General features: G+C 43.3%; 1 protein-coding gene across 2 annotated transcripts; it reads right to left on the reverse strand.

Moving 5' to 3' along the window:
• Positions 1-436: 436 nt before the first annotated feature.
• reep2 (receptor accessory protein 2) lies at positions 437-18004 on the reverse strand. 2 transcript variants are annotated; one of them, XM_042074836.1, is made up of 8 exons: positions 17684-18004; positions 15476-15548; positions 12465-12541; positions 12046-12166; positions 11072-11185; positions 9345-9486; positions 5572-5747; positions 437-4233 (listed from the first exon to the last, which is right to left on the reverse strand). In XM_042074836.1, exons 1-8 carry the CDS (start codon positions 17713-17715, stop codon positions 4159-4161), a joined length of 810 nt encoding a protein of 269 aa, XP_041930770.1. In that variant the 5' UTR covers positions 17716-18004; the 3' UTR covers positions 437-4158. The 2 variants fall into 2 exon arrangements, with proteins under 2 accessions (XP_041930770.1, XP_041930769.1); XM_042074835.1 differs by having other exon boundaries at positions 9345-9492; positions 17684-17999.
• Positions 18005-18159: the final 155 nt, after the last annotated feature.

Consider the following 18159-nt stretch of genomic DNA (forward strand, 5'->3'; position numbering starts at 1 on the left):
TTCTAAGGTGTGGGGGGGGGGGGGGGGGATTGTTTTGTAGGGCTTTTGATGGTGGTTATTACACTCTTGTTAAGAACCTGTCACAAAAGAACTGGGTAACAGTATGAATTATAATCATTTTCTGAGGGTTTATTTAGCTGGGGTCAAATTGACCCCAAGGATAAAGAGTGTCGGTAAGATTTGAGGATAACACAAGGGTTAAGAAATTTTCTTTGCATCCTGACCAAAATGGCTTCAACTGACCACTATGGCTAATTAAAAGAATGATCTTGCAGCAAACATTTCATATTTTCTAAAAACTGGCCAATATTTCACAAATTCTGCTAGGGTATGCAAACTTGTGAGCACAACAGTGTATCTTGTATTTACACTTAGCATGCAAAGCCTAAAACCTATATAGAAACAGTTTGCCTAAAAACAAGAATGGCACATTGAACCAGGTAATATTGGTATTTTATTAGTAGCATTTATTATGGATACATGACTGTTCAGACATGGTGGTTAGCAGAAACCCTGCACAGGAAGTTGAACTTATACTTTATGTTTTATTATAGTGGAGTATTGAGAATTGGCACAAATAATATATTACAATGTTGTATTCTCTCACAATTGAAAGCCTATGCACAATAATACTGATATCAAACACACACTAAAACCCAAAACAAAAAGAAACAAAAAAATAAATATCAAAATGATAAATAAAATTTCATACAAGAATGTCCAAGTGATATGTCGACAAGAAATGATTACTTTTTCCTTCGATAACTTGAGTATGTGAGACATCATCTATTCAGTGCAGAAACACAGCAGCTTAAAATAAAAGAAATCTTATGGTACACACACCAAATTAAGAGCCAAATCGGGGGAGAAAGAGGAGTGCAAACAAGCTGTTCTACTCAGATTTGGAAGACATCTTCCACCTTAGTTTGAGCTCACAGATCACAAATAAAGGGAAGGAAAGGTCTATTCCACAAATGTGTGGAACGCAAACCTTTTTTTAAAAGAGCTTGCTTTAGCATTTTAAAAATAAAGTGGCATTTATGTTGCTATTGGGTAAACACAGTAGTCCTCGCACCGGCAAAATGCATGGCATCATCCTAACATGATCCAAGGCTGCTCTCCCACCATCAGCAGGATGCCAACATATCACTACTTATTGTGAAGAAGCAATTACGCTGGAGAGAGATATGCGATGAAGTGATAACGTTTTCAAAAACACACTTTAATAAATAAAATAAAACACTTTGAAAAACGCAGGCTATTTAAAAGGAGCATGTTTTGATGAGAGGCCATGCATTTGCATTAGTAAACCAGTGTCCACTGAATGACTATGTGGTCAGAAGGCTCCACTGGTCTGGTTCAGACTGGCCAGTGATGACTTTGTTCGCCATGGAGGCCTAAAAACAGGCCTACTTACTCCATAAAGACTGATAAATGGAAAGTACCAGAACATGAGAAACCTTAAATTTAGGTAAAGCGCTACGAGGGGTAACTAACAGACAGACATGTAAGCATTAAAATGAAGATAGAATTTAAATTATATTTCCATATGGACAGTACTTCAACTGGGATAGACCCTGACAGACCTTTCCTCCCAGAGTAGAGAGAAACCATGAATAAGAATCCCCCCCAAAGAAACAATAAAACAGAGATCCATCAAGAATCCTACTGAAGAGAATAAGGCAAGCAAGCTCAAATTGTACAGTCAGTAGAACAATATTTACAGATACATTGTTTCAGCAATTTCACAAACGTTTTTGAAGCCGTCGCCCCCCCGCTCCCCTGTATGGTAAGGGCACCAATGCCCCCTAGTGGTTAATGGTGCAATTACACCACCCATTGTTGCAAGTGCACAGGTGCAGTCGTCTCATGCTTTTTCGTGGGCACGGGGATATTCTGGAGGCTATGCACTCTAGGGCAAGTTATTTCAAACGAGTCCCCTTTTCCCTCATGCAAGTTAAGATCAAACAAACTCTGGATTTGCCTGTTTGGGTTCCATCCACAACTGTTGCATTTCAGCAAACTAAGTACACCCCTTTCACAAAAGTATATTAGTAAACAACTCTTTAACACTGACTGTCCAGACCAGCATTTCACTGACTGGACCTACAAGTGGCTTCCCCCACTTCATTGCTTGCCCTTCCAGAGACTTTAGGACAGAGTACTCCAAAAGAGCCAGACTGTTGCCCCATCAAAAAAACAGCAGATACAGAGGTTCCAAGCGCTCAAAAAATAGAAGACACTTGATATATATATATATATATATATATATATATATATATATATATATATATATATATATATATATATATATATCGGTTATCCAGTTAATGCTTTGTTACAACAGTGACACAGACTGATGAACCTGACTTGCGTTCGTAAGTGACCATTTCCAGTGAGATATCACAGAGTCACTCGCCCGGCTCGACGCAAAACACCAGGCAAGAATGCAATGTAATTGAAGTTAAGCTAGAAAACAAAACATCGACATCTGGTGTAAGCAAGCTCCAGAGTATGGAGGAACAATCACAGCAGAACTGACACACAGATATTGAAGCGTCTCATGTCCTAGCCACAGACACGCACTAGGTGGTGTAGATTCCTAAAAACTAGAATGCCAAAAAGAATGAGAAAAAGATTCTAGAGCTTTCTCAGCCAACCTCTACCCAAGAGCTGGATTGTATATATCGATAAATTACCTCACACAGGAAGTGAAGATGTGATTGGTTGGTGTTGTGGGAAGAGGGTACTACTTTTGTAGTCACTTCATAACAACGGAGTATGAAAGAGGAGGTTGTGTCTAACACTGTCTAAAAATAAAAGAATGTCTACTCACACAAACACACACAAGCATAAAGCAAATAAGAATTAAGTAGGCATTGAAATGTACCTCAGTTTTGTCTGAATGGACAAAGTGTCTGAGGACTGTTGTCAGAGGGAAAATGCTCAGTGTAAACTAAAAACTTGCAGTACTTTTTTGAAAAATCTAAATGGCAAATGAATTGCAATAAAAGGAGACTGAGTAGTACTCCACTTGAAGTGCCCACTACAGCGAGAACTACGCTGCACTTGCGCACAAACTAATAAAACAACTCCCGTGGACTCACCTCAAGAATTTATCAGTAGTCCAGACATTGTAGCCCCCAAACCCCTTATCCCGAAGGCCACTTTTTGAGGAACAGATTACAGACAAAAATGTCAAGCTCAACCACCTAAACGGGCCGCGGCAACGTCCGTCACTTTAACCCACCAACTCCCTGTCCCTTCTCTAGAAAAGTTTCAAGTGGATGGGGGAAGTATAACCGTCCTACCCACGGGAGCCCCAGTGCTGCTATACACAGAGACGAGCGCGTCTGCTTGAAATGGTGCAGACGTTTCAAGAGCGCCGCTCGGCCCCTTCCTCCCTCTCCACCGAGGAGGCCGTCTGCGATTGAGGACACTGGAAGCCGAGGAGGCCGCCTGCGATTGAGGACACGGCTCTCTTTGGCGGGTGGCCTTACTAAAAACAAAAAAGCGAAAGCTAGCTAGGCCCCTCGAGTCCTCTTTTAGAGCGCTGCTAGCCGTGTTGTCTGGCCTACTTAGCAGAAGCTGTAGAGGCGCTGGCCTGTAGTTACTATTTGAGAGAGACGAGAGTGTGTGAGGGTGGAGAACACTGGCTTCTAATGAGGTAAGCTAACATCAACTGGAGTGGAGAGAGATGGGGAAAAAAAAGAAAAGAAAAAAAAAAAAAAAAAAAGAGTCTGTTGTTCATCTGTGCTTGGTGTAGTGGTTGACACGAAATGCTCTTGGAAATGAGGCCTACAGACAAAATAAGATTAGGGTAGAGACACCCTTGAATGTAACCCATGTCAAACACACATTAACTCTCTCACACACACACCTTCCTCACATATCCTATGGTAGTAAGAGAGAAAAAAAATCTTGAGCGCGGTGCACTTATGGATTGAAAATGCTTAAAGTGAAGCTGGTCTCAGAGGACTGAAAAATACACCACTGCCAGGCACCGTGCCAGCATGTACCTATGCCTGTGTGCACGTGTGTGTGTGTGTGTGTGTGTGTGTGTGTGTGTGTGTGTGTGTGTGTAAGCGTCTCCGTGTGTGTATCTGTGTATCTGTGTGTAAGTGTCTGTGTTGGTGGGCCAGAGATGGAGTTGGGCGCTCAGGGCGTCTCGGCCTCTTTGCCAGCTGCAGCGGTGGTCTTCTTCTTTGGCTGTTTCTTCACCGTCTTAGTCGTCTGTCAGGAGATGGAGAGAGTGGCCGAAAGAAAATCAAAGGTACAGACATAAATGAAAAAAGTGATAAAAAAGAAGAAAAAGGAATCAGAGAATTAGAAGAGAGAACTTTGTCCACCTCCTGGATGCTAACTAAAGGTCAAGTCACAGATCGCAGAGTGCATTCCTCAATCGGCCCATTCATGAAGCATGGCAAGGTAAAAGGTTCACATGACGACAGCGGGCCATCAAGCACCCGCTGAATGGAGGGTTCAGTATATGGATATGGCTCTGTCTAACTGTGCTTTTATGAGACACTTACATAAGGAAATGGTTTTTATCGAGTGTGTGGGTGTGACAGATTGTGGGAGAGAGAGGGACAAGAGAGTGTGTGAGGGAGAGAGAGAGAGAGAGAGAGAGAGAGAGAGTGTGAGAGAGAGTGTGAGAGAGAGTGTGAGAGAGAGTGAGAGAGAGAGTGTGAGAGAGAGTGAGAGAGAGAGTGAGAGAGAGAGAGAAAGGGAAAAAGGGAAAGAGAGAAAAAAGAAAGACACTTAGTGGTAGATGCACAGGTGATGAGGATGAAATCTGTATTAGTAGAGAGTGATGGAAATGGACTGCAGCAAAAATGGAGTAGATGGAGAGAAGGCATGAGATGGGAAGAAAACAGGAGGAGAGAAGAAAGCTAGAGAGGAAGGTAAAAGCAAGAAGAAAAGAAATGGAGAGAAGAGGAGAGGAAGGGGTGTGGACTCATCCATTATTTTCTGACTGCAGAGTGATGCTGTGCTGTGCCAGTGTCTGTGCTGCTGCATTCAGAGTGACTAACAGCCTAAAAGGGCCAGAGAGGAACCGCACTATTCATCTGGTGTGTGTGTGTTCATATATCTGTGTCTGCATGCCTGTCTGTGCGTACATGTTTTATAGACTAGAAGAGGCAGCAGTATTTTTCCTGTGTGTGTGTATGCACAAAAAGGGAGGCCTGTACTGCACTGCACAGCACAGCGCTGTGCTGTACCCTCATCACTGGGAGGCAGTTTTGGCAGCGCTAACGATCGCACTCAGCATTGAAGCTGGTGCTTCCTCTTTGGCAGAGAACAGTGCATTTCTGACAGCTCACAATGAGAGTGAGGAAAAGAGCACTACAATACTGAGGGCTTGGGGGGGAGAGAGAGAGAGAGAGAGAGAGAGAGAGAGAGAGAGAGAGAGAGAGAGAGAGAGAGAGAGAGAGAGAGAGAGAGAGAGAGAGAGAGAGAGAGAGAGAGATTTGTTTGTTCCAGCTTGTTGGCTTAGACACCAGGCATATGCATGCATAAGCCTGAGGCTTTTCTGTGTGTGTATGTGTGTGTGTCCAGACAACTGCGTACCTCCGTTTTGGTGGCGGCTGGTTTCTTGACCGCCTTCACACTGGGCGTGCGCTTCACAGTCGTCGTTTTCTCCACCACGTCCTCGTCCGAGTGCTCGGTCCTGGTGTCCGACTGGTCGCTGGAGCTGTGATGCGCGTCCTCAGCCACGACAGCCGCCACTGCCGCCGCGGATCGCGCTTCAGAAGAGAGACAGAACCAGACCCAGGCTCAGGCTCGGTGGAAGCCCACAAGCAAAAACCCCAGTCCTTCTCTAATCTTTCCCCACAATCCCTGGCCCCCACCAGCCTCCTCTCCACTGCATGTCACTCATTCAGTCTCCGCTCCGGAGAGCAGCACCCGAGTCAGCTGCGTTTAATCCTATTTGACTTCCCTCAATTGCTCCCTTTCTCTCTCTTGCTAGCACTCTTTTTCCATTTCACACTTTCCCCCACTCTCCTCCTCCTCTCTCCCTCCCTTTCTCTTTCACTCTCTTTCTCTCACTTTTATTTCCTCCCCCTTTCGTTGTGTCGCTCTCTCTCTCTCCCTCTCCGTTGCCCTCTGGATGGCTGCTCTTCAATCTCTGCCAGTGAGCAGTGGACAGACAGATACACAGGAGGCACCTCTGAGTCACTCTGGCCTGAGGCGAGGCCTTCCAACAACCCCGTCCTCTCATACCCTTTTCCCCTCTCTCTTTCCCCTCTCTCTCTCCCTCCCCCCATCCCCCTCTCTCCACATATGATGCATGGCATACTAGCTCTGCCCGTCTGCCTCTCTCTCTCGCTCTGAGTTTCCCTCTCCCACTCACTCCATTTCGTTTCCTGACACGCACCCCCTGATCCTCCTGTCCCTACTGACCACATGACTCTCTCTCTCCCCCCCTCCCCCCCACACCCCCTTTCCTGGCCTTCACAGTGATCAGCAGTCTGCTCTCTGACGACTCCAACGGGCTTTTTCTCTTGCTTTCTTTCTTTTTTTTTTTTTTTTTTAAACGTGCTTGTCCCATCAGCAGGGCAGACAAACGGCCTGCCTGTTTAACCGTCCTCTCCACACTGCATGGCCTTAGTCAACTCCATCAGGGTCTAACTGGACACACGCGGAACAGTGTTTATCCCACAATTTCCAGCTGAGGACTGTGATGTGGATCAACATTCAACAGCTGTGTTGCGGAGAGATTAGGACAAATGCTTGGCTCATGTTCAACACCACATTTTATGCATTTTGCATATGCTTGTGAGGTTGTAAAAGCAGTAAGCTTCACACAGTTCACCAATACCCTACACTGTGCATTTAGCAGTAGCATTGGAGAAAGAACACTTTAGGTTAAAGGCGAACTATGCAGGTTTTCTAGCCTAATATGCAGGTTTTTTAGTTTAATTAGCTTAACTTAACTGCTTCGGAGTCATTGGAATGGTTATATGACTTTTTTCGGGTTGAATGGTGGCCGTCTCGCTTCCCCCTAGCGCCTGTGAGCGGAAAACCACCCTTGCAACTGTGGGCCCGCGGCCTCAGTGTCAGGAAGTATAACGAGCGTAGCAAATTGCTTTACTGCATTTAAATACACATACATGCCAGGCACCGGCTAGAACAAGGTAGCGATGGAGTTTCTCAGACATTAGTCATGACAGAACCAGCTAAAAAAAAAAATGCAAAAACAGCGAAGAAATTGCCAATGCTGCATAGTTTCTCTTTAAATGAACAGATAGTGCTCCATGAGTCTACTTGAGACTACTTGCTCAGACTAAAAGAATACAACATGTGAACACATGTTAACGGTTTTCAGGAAACTTGTGATAACTAACAAATATGTACTGTACATACATTTATACTAACTCTAATGAGGGTTGTCCACCAACCAAGTCCTAAAGATTAATATAAAAGACTATTGAGAGTTAAATGTCAGTTAAAGAGTTAAAGAAAGTATAAATCCAGTGTTTGTACAGGCAGTCGAATACCATTGTTAGTCACTTCCTGTCCAAACACTGGATTTACAATTACAACGATTAAAATGCACAGTGGTGTTTCGTGAGGATCCTATTCAGGATGCATTTTAATGACATTGTGCCTCCTAACAGACTCAGACACAGTTTGAAATCTGCCCCCTGTCCGGCCCAATTCCGGCCCACGACCTATGTCAAAATAATAATGAAATCTGGCCCTTGAGGGCATTTTTAATTGCGACAAACCACAATACTGATTAAAATAGACGATAGATCCAAGTACGGACAAATCTCATTTGTACTCTCCTCCAATATTTGCTAGACATCCAGAGCTTGATTCAAACCCAAAGTCGCCGCTCAACGTTTTCAGGAAATACTTCTATTAGGCTACACGCGAGAAACACGAAGATGTGCATTTGTAATGATGCGGAAGTGATGCAGGCCATAGTTTTGCACAAATTGAAGCAGAAAAAGGCCTACATCAAATGTTTTTGGAGATTATGATCGATCGTCTTCTGACAGTGGTAGTCACGGTGCGTCTGTGAATGGAGGTGCGTTTTTGCGTGTATAGGACGGTGTCCACTAAGCATACTGTACCATGCTTATTTCGATCCTCTGCCCAACATAGCTTGGAGGTTGCAGTGGTAATCGTGATTATGTCCGTTATGGGCGTGGTACAGACAGCAGGGGTACTCTGAAGAACTACAAAGTCACCCGCGATAGGAACTGATTTGACCAGGATACTTTATTGTAGACCTTGTGGTTATAGGCTAGTAATAGTTTATTATTGTTGGTATACATCTTAGGTGTTTTCCTGTTAATTTGCTATGTGGGTAATATGACAAAAAAGAAAGTAAACCTGCTCAAATATGTTCATCCAGTATTTACTGAAAGGTGCATAATTTGAGGTTGCTTGCCATCCAGTGGCAAATTAGATAGGTAAATGTACCCCCTTCATAAACTTTTGTTTATACTCAAAGATTTTTACATTTACAGTAGGACTTTATCTCTGACCACTTTCAAGCCATGGCCTTTTGACATTTTGATATACAAATCCAATGGTGTTGCTTTCTTAACCCTGACGCCTAGTTTGCCAGGTTTAAAAAAAGTTATGAGAGGAAAATATTTTTATTTGGTATGAAACACACACATAGGCCTACATGTTTTTATGCTTTTTTGTTTGTTTTTATAATTTGTATTAATATTTATTTTATCATTATTTTATTTATAAGCTAAGGTTGCTAGCACAGGTGTCTAAAAAAAGATAAAAAAAAAAAAAAAGACTTTTCTGGTTGTAGTTTTGTGTTTGAAAATACAGTATTTGAAAAAACATTGCATTTTAGAAAATGGCTGTTCTTTTTTGTATTATTCTTTAACACTGACTTGGCCCTCCAGTCAGATGACATTGGCAGAAGTGGCCCCCAGCTCATTTGAGTTTGAGACCCCTGCCCTATAGCATACCTCTGTAGCCACAAGCCTGCACTGTCAATTTGAGCTATGTAGCACCAATTTTCTTCCCCCTTCCAACAGTACTCTGTGACCTCAAACATCAGGTCCCCATGTTAAAAACGGCTGGAGTTCCCTTTTAAGAAAAAGAATTACGCCATCCATCCACCCACCCATCCAACTACCCACCCAGCCACCCAGTTACCCATCCATCCACCCATCCATCCACCCATCCAACTACCCACCCATCCACCCAGCTACCATCCATCCATCCATCCATCCAACTACCCACCCATCCACCCAGCTACCATCCATCCATCCACCCATCCAACTAACTACCCACCCATCCATCCAGCTACCCACCCAGTATTCAGACAGGGTGTGAACATGCCAGGTGAGTAAGGGACGTACTTTGGCGTGATGTGCTGCGTGCGCGTGGGAGGGTCTGGCTGCCAGTGCTCATATCCTCCGAAGGGTCCAGCAGCTCCTGGTCGTCCTGAATGAGCGTCAGATCCTGCATGCTGAAACTGCGCAGCTTCTCGGACAAGACACCCTGCCCCTGCACAGACAAGCACACCTCAAACACCTGCATGTACACATAAACAACTGCATGCATGTGTGTATAAGATTTCTATATGCATATCAGACACACACACACACACACACACACACACACAAACAAACAGACAGACAGACACACACACACACACACACACACAATTTACCAAAACTACCCAAATCACAAGCACACAAGCTCAAACATTTACAAATATTCACATATACATACATATTGCCTTTAAGGTAAACCCCCCAACATAAAACTGTCACGCTTAGAATCTGCTGACTAAACATTGTGACCACAAACAAACAAAAACAAGGCACAACATTGGAAAACCCTTCAGCTACACATTGCAGAATACAAGCCATACAGTCTAGTTTTGCATGGATAGCTTTTGCATGAATAGCTTTCTCTTTGACTGCAGGGTGCATGATAGGAATCTGATGCAGATGGCCGAAATGGCGAGAGCACCTTCACATTAAGGACTTAAGGGTACTACAGACTAGACATGGGCATAAGGCTCAAGTCGAGACAGCCAGATGAAACGAGGGCAAAAAAAAAAGCCAAGGACAATGGAATGTAGGTCACACAGAGCGAGGGAACGAGGGGTTAACTAGGACAGGAGAGGAGAGAGGCACACAGTAGAAACAAACCATGTGTGATGGGGGGGTTGGTGGAAAGCACCAAGACCAGACCTCTCAACACACTCATGTGTATGTCAGAGCCTTAATGTTCCCCTTACAATGTGCTATACATGTAATGTGTTGTTGTTAACCCAATAACAAAAACAACAGTCTAAAGGCACCGCGCTGGTATGGAAAGATCTGGTATTAAGATAATAAACATTCACAAGCATGTGACTATATCGCTCTCCCTCTGACTGACATGCAGTTGATCTAGGGTTTGGCCAGCCTAACGGCAAGGTCTGGCTCTGAAACATCCTGTTATTTCTCCCTCCAGTCCTGCTGCTGCTGTCCTCCTTATCTGTAGTCACAAGACTTGGCTCCGTTGTAATGAGAACAGATCACATAGGGAATGTTTTCCACAGAAGGGCACTCCAAGGCAAATGCACACTAGATTGCATGACTAGCCTCTGCGCCATATGCTAGGCTACTTGGTCTAGGGGCCATAAAAAGCATGCTCTTTTGTTTTTATTTAATTTTTGTCGTCTGCAACAAGAGCGTATAAGGACAAAAGGTGACGGGTCAGATAAGGACATCAGGGGACACAGCACTCAGCCCTCTCAAATCCACACCCACATCCACTTTTCTATTCCAAGCATACTGTACCTTGCCATACTGCAGTAAGCATGGCGATTTAGGTTATTCCTCTATTGGGATGTATGCATTCATATTGTCAACTTAGTCGATAGCTATGCTAATAAACATATAGCGTAAAATATACCTCAACATTCCTCATATATACAATATTTAAATATGGGGGATTAAACATCCTCATGTGACATTTACAATTTAAAACTGGAACCAGAATTCAAATAATTTTATTCTGTACTGTGCTCTACCAGTACAACAGTCAATGGAGATCTGGTATCACAGGCACGTTGGGGGTACAGACTCACCTTGGTGGCTGCTGTGACTGCGGCATTGGCGGCCAGATTCAGGCCTCGCTTGCCAAACCGCATCATGGTCTCATAACTGCGGTCTCGCGCCTGAGTGATGTATTCATCAATCTCCTGCAGTACATATAGGAACAGAGGGTCAGATATATTTATATACAAGTCAAGCAGATATAACCAAATGTGCATTACAAAGCATGCTATGTGTGCATTGCAATACTCTGCACTTCACAACGGTAGTTCTGGATCAGTACTCTGTATTCTGTAAGAAAGGACTTTAAAGGTACACTATGCAGGTTTTTTAGCTTAATTTACCTTCATTTAACAGCTTCAGAGTCATTGAAATGGTTATATGACTTTTTCTGGGTTGAACGGTGGCCGTCTCGCTTCCCCCTAGCGCCTGTGAGCGGAAAAACCACCCTTGCAACTGTGGGCTGGCGGGCTGACGGCCTCAGTGTCAGGAAGTATAACGAGTGTAACGAATTGCTTTACTGCATTCAAATACACATACACGCCAGGCACCGGCTAGAAAAAGGTAGCGATGGAGTTTTTCAGACATTCGTCATGACAGAGCCAGCGAAAAAGAAGCAAAAAACGAGAAAACAGTAAGGAAATTGCCAATACTGCATAGTTTACCTTTAATGCTTTGCACTACTAAACAGAAGCAAGCGGAGTTCCCATAACACAGCATTCCTTAATGCCACATGGGTATGTTACAAAGCGAGGTTACTGGCTTACCCAGGCAACTTTGGGAAAAACATTGGTCTCTAAAAAAAAGTGTGTATTCTTTATGAAGTGACATCTTGTTTTGAGATCAGTGGTTTCTAACAAAGTGACCTGGACAGCATTGCTTCGTAGTATACCACTCTGGAGTGTGACGCTAATTATGTGTTTTTGACCCAACTGGACAAAATAGTTCTAATCCAGCTAGATGTCTGAGCATAAAAGAAGGGCGAGAGGAGAGGGCATGTTCTGACCTTTTCCTTGTTGGAGAGGGTGGGGTGCACAAACTTGCGATAGAGAACGCTGGAACCCTTTGTGTATGGCGACAGCAGCCAGATGACAAAGGCTATCTTCAGCTCAAAGTAAAAGGGAAACCTAGAGGTGGTCATGGGAAAATTTACTTAGTACCAGAAAATGTGTTTAAGGAAATAGATTAACTAAAGAGTGAGAAACAAGATGTGTTTTATAAAGTTACTGCAGTGATAATGTCGCATTGTAGACACAAACAAGACTAATAAAAAAAAAAAAAATGGAGCTCTTTAATATTCCTTTATATTTGTTTTACAGTGAAATGCAATTCATAGCTCAGAACATCTTAATCATTTTACTACACAGTGATGCTGGGTAGAAGGCAAGAAGAGGAGAGGGGTTGTGTGAGTCACATGTGACTCACCATGAGAGAAGCAGATCTGTGATCGTTTCCGCCGTGGTGAAGAACGCAAACACTATCCAGTACATCATCCATTTCACCTGAGACCCAGTGACAGAAATAAAACACAAACACACGCGCACACACACACACACACACACACACAACAGAATTAGCCATGGAACACATGTGAGCACGTGCAGCCACACATGTCTTGGAACATGGTGAACACATGCATGGCCTAACTAAAGCACACATGCTCTCCACTGTGTGCAGCCCTATTTCCTTATGCATGACCAAGTCACACGGGGTGACAGAAGCAGTGAGATATAAACATGATCCATCACATAAGAACAGATAGACTATTGTTGTGTATGGCCCATAGATAGAGATGTTCTTTAAACAGCAACCACGTGAGTTTTTGAAGAGGTTGAAGAGGCCCATTTGAGAACATCTGTGCTACTGGCGCTTATTTGATTACGGTTCATGCGGTCTTGAAATGCATGCATGATGTGATACTGGAGCTGTTATTCTGTCGAGTTTTCTATCAAATGACTTAAGACACAATGGCAAACAACAGCTTTAAATGCAGTGGGGAGATCCACACACTGACAGGAGGCTAAAAATGGAGCAGTCTCCCATCACACAACAACGTCTGACTAAAGCAACTGCGCTCCCCGACGGAGGGGGTTTCCATGGCAACCGACGAGAGCCCTCACCATGATGAGGCAGAGGGGTCGGAGCTGAGAGTGCTGAAGGTAAACAAGAGCGCTGAAACTCAAGACAGCAAAAGAAGCCTACCGACAACGCAGCCTGCTAATGATCCCTGTAGTTTACACTAAGAGGCATTAATGGGGAAAAAGGCCTACTGGTACCTGTTAAGGCATGAGACACTGCCATTGACAAACATTTGCCCGCTCACTCAAAAAATGTGTCACAAAAGTGATCACAAAATAAGAAATGTAGACAAGTTAGTTAAGCTTACATTGCGGATGATGGGAATGGGATATACATTGTTTAAAAATCTATACAAACCAAATTGCTTGGAAAATGAGATTTAAGCTTTACATTTCCCACTTCAGTACAAAAAAAGTCAATAATTCCACTCAGGATCATTTAACACTATATGCCCCCTGCATTATTGTCAACATAGGGGTGGCCATGATTTAATCAGTAGTATTTTACACAGTGCGGTCCCTTTCCATTGTTCAGGAGGAAAAAGGTTGAAATGGTGTTGATCTATACTCACTAAAGTATCTGGTTCCATGCCAAAGCATCAGCCTAATAATGCACATCTAGACTACTGCTGCTAACAGCCTAATAGGATAACACATTTCTAGGATAGTCTACCTATAGAGACTTTATGGGTGGCTTGTTTAAATTCAACTTAAGTTTTCAAAATCGTTGTTACCAAATATAACAAACGGAAACCCAACAATATCCCTAACCTTAACTATAAATGGTTGCTAACAGTAGCCCCTATTACATGGACACTTTTAAATTGATTACAAATGGAGTAATGGCTCAATCGGAATATAAAAGCCTCATGTAAACAACTCAACCGATCGGATTCAGCCAGATCAGACAAAACTATCAATCGGATTGAAAGAGGTAGTATACTCCGTTCTGATAATCCGATTGAAAAAAAAATGTCAAATGTGAACACGGCTAGTGTCAAACAATTGTCTTTATATAGTCTGAACAACATCTGTAGATAGTCTATAGGAGACCATCCAAATAAAGTGGCACCCAAATAAGTTACCCACAATACAAATATGGCAACATGGACATGTTTCCTGACATGTATAAGTAGTATAGTATAGTATAGTATAGTATAGTATTAGTATAGAATATATACTCAAGATAATTTTGTATGGTATTATTAATTGAAAAGCAATATAATGTTGGGGCAGCCGTGGCCTACTGGTTAGCGCTTCGGACTTGTAACCAGATTCCGGTTCAAACCCCGACCAGTAGGCACGGCTGAAGTGCCCTTGAGCAAGGCACCTAACCCCTCACTGCTCCCCGAGCGCCGCTGTTGTTGCAGGCAGCTCACTGCGCAGGGATTAGTGTGTATTGCACCTCACTGTGTTCACTGTGTGCTGAGTGTGTTTCACTAATTCACGGATTGGGATAAATGCAGAGACCAAATTTCCCTCACAGGATCAAAAGAGTATATATACTTATATAATAGTACAGCATACAGACATCCCAAAAACGTATGGCTCTATAGTACCAAGTAAAGAGAACTTGAGGAAATTAGGCTTTCTAAAAAAGTATAGCGCACAGTGACAAATCCAGTAATACACTGGACGTGAAACACAGTCATAACAGGACAAAGAAATGGCCGATTACGATTACTTAGGCTTTTTTTTGTTCTTTGTGTTTTAAATAATTTATCAGAGCTGTACCAAAGGGAATAGCTGGGTGGGCCAGTGTTTTTTTTTCATGATATAAAATGGAGTTCATAACTATACCTTTAGGACAGGAAAGGGCCTTTAACCAATTTGACAACCTACAATAAGTATTTAACAATTGAAAGAGGTAACTCTTGTGTGTGTCTTTCTGCTTGGTCAAATGGCCTTTAAATGCTTTGGACATTATTTTATCATATCGTGGATAGTTGGAAATATTCTGGACATTTGCCCCCTCCCCCTTCCCCCCTACACACACACACACACACACACATTTTCCAATAGCTTGCTACTGCCCTGTTTATTTAAGCCAAAAAACAGAAGACAGGCAGACAGGATGCAGTTGTACTGAATGTCTGCACTGATTAGCTGCATGGTCCCAGCCTAACCGCTTCTGAACAACCACAGCAGGGATGGATGCGTACAACAAGCAAATGAGGAGTTGGAGATATTTTTCCTCTTACATATAAATTGGAAGTACCCATTATAGCCTAGACAGAGTATTGGATCTCATAAATACAAAAAAAAAATAAAAAACCTTAAACCAATCAAACAGCGTGGCTGTATGTAAACCCATACTGCAGCCAGCGTGACTGTTCTTGAGTAACGCAGGGCACTTACATATTCTTTCACATTCTTCGTTTTCACAGCTTTGTAGGATGAGTAGGCTGGATAGAGGGTTCCAAAAGCCAGACTGTAAAAAGAAGAGGAGAGGACAGCACATTTTGTTTTTGCTAAACATCTGCACACAGCCATTGCAGCAGTACAATAGCCTTGTATTAAAAACAAGTCTGCAGATAAGGCTACACTACATTTTTTCAGCGCATGGAACACAGCTTAAAATGATGAAGGTGCACCCCACCATTTGCCCCTGTTTATCTAAGACCAACTGAAAACACAGGCATATCTGGCTGCTTTGTCATAATAATGGATCGGGATGACATTCATTCCAAACAAAACCATGCCTTCATCTAGAAATATCAAGATAAATTGTTTTTATTCATTAAATCAGGAAGTCACACCCCAACCCAGGAAACAACAAAAAAATGCAAAAAAGGCCACGTCACACAGACGTAGGCCTCGGCTAGTGCATGTGGCCCAGACGCTTGAGCACGTGCTCTCTCTCTCTCTCACACACACACACACACGCTTGCTGCTCTGCTCCCGACCGAGCCCCTGGCTGGCTGCGTGCGCTTTGTGCTGATGTGACAAGATGCCCGGGCGCACTGGTATTGGAGGCGCGGCTGCATCTGCTGGGATGGGCAGCAGAACGCGCCTGCTCACTTCACAGCAGACATCAGCTGAGGCAATGAAAGTGTGTGTGTGTGTGTGTGTGGCACACTCCTTAGCTAAGCCTTTGCTGTGAAGGTTTGTCTCTTTCACTTGGACTGTGGTAAATTATCTTCGTGGAGGGCAAGAATCCTTTGTGCATGTTTAAGAATGTAGTAGTGGGTATTCGACACCTGCAGTGATCGCATTGCTATGGTGTCTAAATCAAGCTGGCATTCATATGCGTGTCCACTGCAGCGAATGTGTGGCAGACACATAAAATTACATTGTTTTAAGGTGTGTGTGTGTCGAGCATCCCAGTGTCGTTTACAGTAATCTCACTGCCTGTAGAATCATAAAGCTTGCTACTCCCAAGATACTGGTGAGGAACTCAATCAGTTCCATTGATCAGAATCTGGGCGGAATATAGGCTGACATCACTGTCCTAGATTTGTGGTTTCAAGGGCAGTATGATTCAGTCTCTGGAAACTACCACCAAGGTTTACATTGTGGCATGACTGGTGTGGTCCAAGACTTTACCATCTCTGACTTTAAGATGTGCAGGGGCAGAGCATGACATAAATTAACATTTCCTGAATTCGAATGGGACTGGGAGGCACATAGCAAATGACTTGGCAATCCAGCTGCCACCAACTACAACTAGATGAATGTAGCTAACATAACAATAATAATAATAATAATAAATATGTCTTAGTCCTGTCCTGACTCCTGTGTCGAACAACAAAGCACAGAGATCACAGAGAGAGTGTCGACATGATCATCTGAAGCAGATTAGGGAGTTTAGCGTCGCATAATTTGATGGAGAGAGAGAGATGTCACGTACGTTGGCCCATAAGGTAGGCTAGGGCCTATATTTAGGCAATTGGGTGACAAGCATAAACTACAGCTAGGGCACCACAGTATTCCATTTGGAATTAATGAAATCACTTCATCATAAGGAAACGATGTAAATGATGATACAAAGACATTTAACATCTCCAATGAAACAGGTTCCCATCCGACGCCAGCTAACAACTTGTTAGCCAATATTGCCATATTGATATGGCGAGGGGTCTGTCACAAATGGATAGTGTTGGCGTTACTGCTGAATCATAATGAAATAAATCACATAAAATCCATTAAAAGAAAAAACAAATCACACCCATTAACGACATCTACGATACTGGATCCAGCGCCTTCCTCCGCTGAATAATAAAGCAACGTTACCGTTACTATTAGCAAACATTAAACAAGCACGGTGAGGTTTGTGTTATTGTAATGGATTTGAAGTGTCGAAATATAGACATGCATACATTTTACAAATACTGTAAGCTACAATGTAACGTTAGAATTAACGGCAGGTGGGCTACATCGAAATAAACGCTATCCTCTACATGTGTGTCCTGTGGTTCATTTACATTTTTCAGGCTTTCACTGGGCTTTCCCTGATAAATCTCGTTACCATCCTATGCCATCAGGCAACTGGCTCGCGAAACCGCATTGGAAAACAAGGGCCGAAAGCTAGATGAACAAACGTTCGCATGAAAAAGGCATACTCACACAACTATCCGAGAAATGATCCACGACACCATCTTGATCGTTATCACCGTTGAGAAAATATTAACTGACCCCCATTCCTACGCCTCTCAGCTTGCTGTTAGGATGTGCAAGGGGATGCCTGCTGCTCTGTTTCCTCTGCACTGTATCTCACAGGTACACTAGCAGACTAGCTGGCTAACGTTAGCCGACTGTGCTGTTCCACTGCATTTGCTACAGAGCTCATTCGTACCCAATTTCTCTTAAAGGGGACAGGTTGTCTGCGGCCGCTGTTTGGAGTTACAAGGTGGCACACCCTACTGTGAGATATTCCATCCCTGGTGATTTTCAGTGATCCAATTAGGCAACTTAATTGGCCAGCATGAGTTAAGTGGTGCTGCCAAAAACTCTTACCACGTGTGTGAGGTTTAGAACAAACTAGTCTTTCTATCAAACGAACAAAACGGGTTCAGAGTTCGATTAGCCTAGTTGCATGTAAT

This window comes from Alosa sapidissima, chromosome 20 (assembly GCF_018492685.1).
Source record: "Alosa sapidissima isolate fAloSap1 chromosome 20, fAloSap1.pri, whole genome shotgun sequence".
NCBI lineage: Eukaryota > Metazoa > Chordata > Actinopteri > Clupeiformes > Clupeidae > Alosa > Alosa sapidissima.

Coding starts and splice junctions, on each gene's coding strand:
- reep2 (XM_042074835.1), bottom strand. CDS start 17,715: ATGGTGTCGTGGATCATTTCTCGGATAGTTGT. Junction 12,167..12,464: donor ACAGATCTGCTTCTCTCATG/GTGAGTCACATG, acceptor GACCACCTCTAG/GTTTCCCTTTTACTTTGAGC. Junction 9,493..11,071: donor CAGTCACAGCAGCCACCAAG/GTGAGTCTGTAC, acceptor TTGTCTGTGCAG/GGGCAGGGTGTCTTGTCCGA.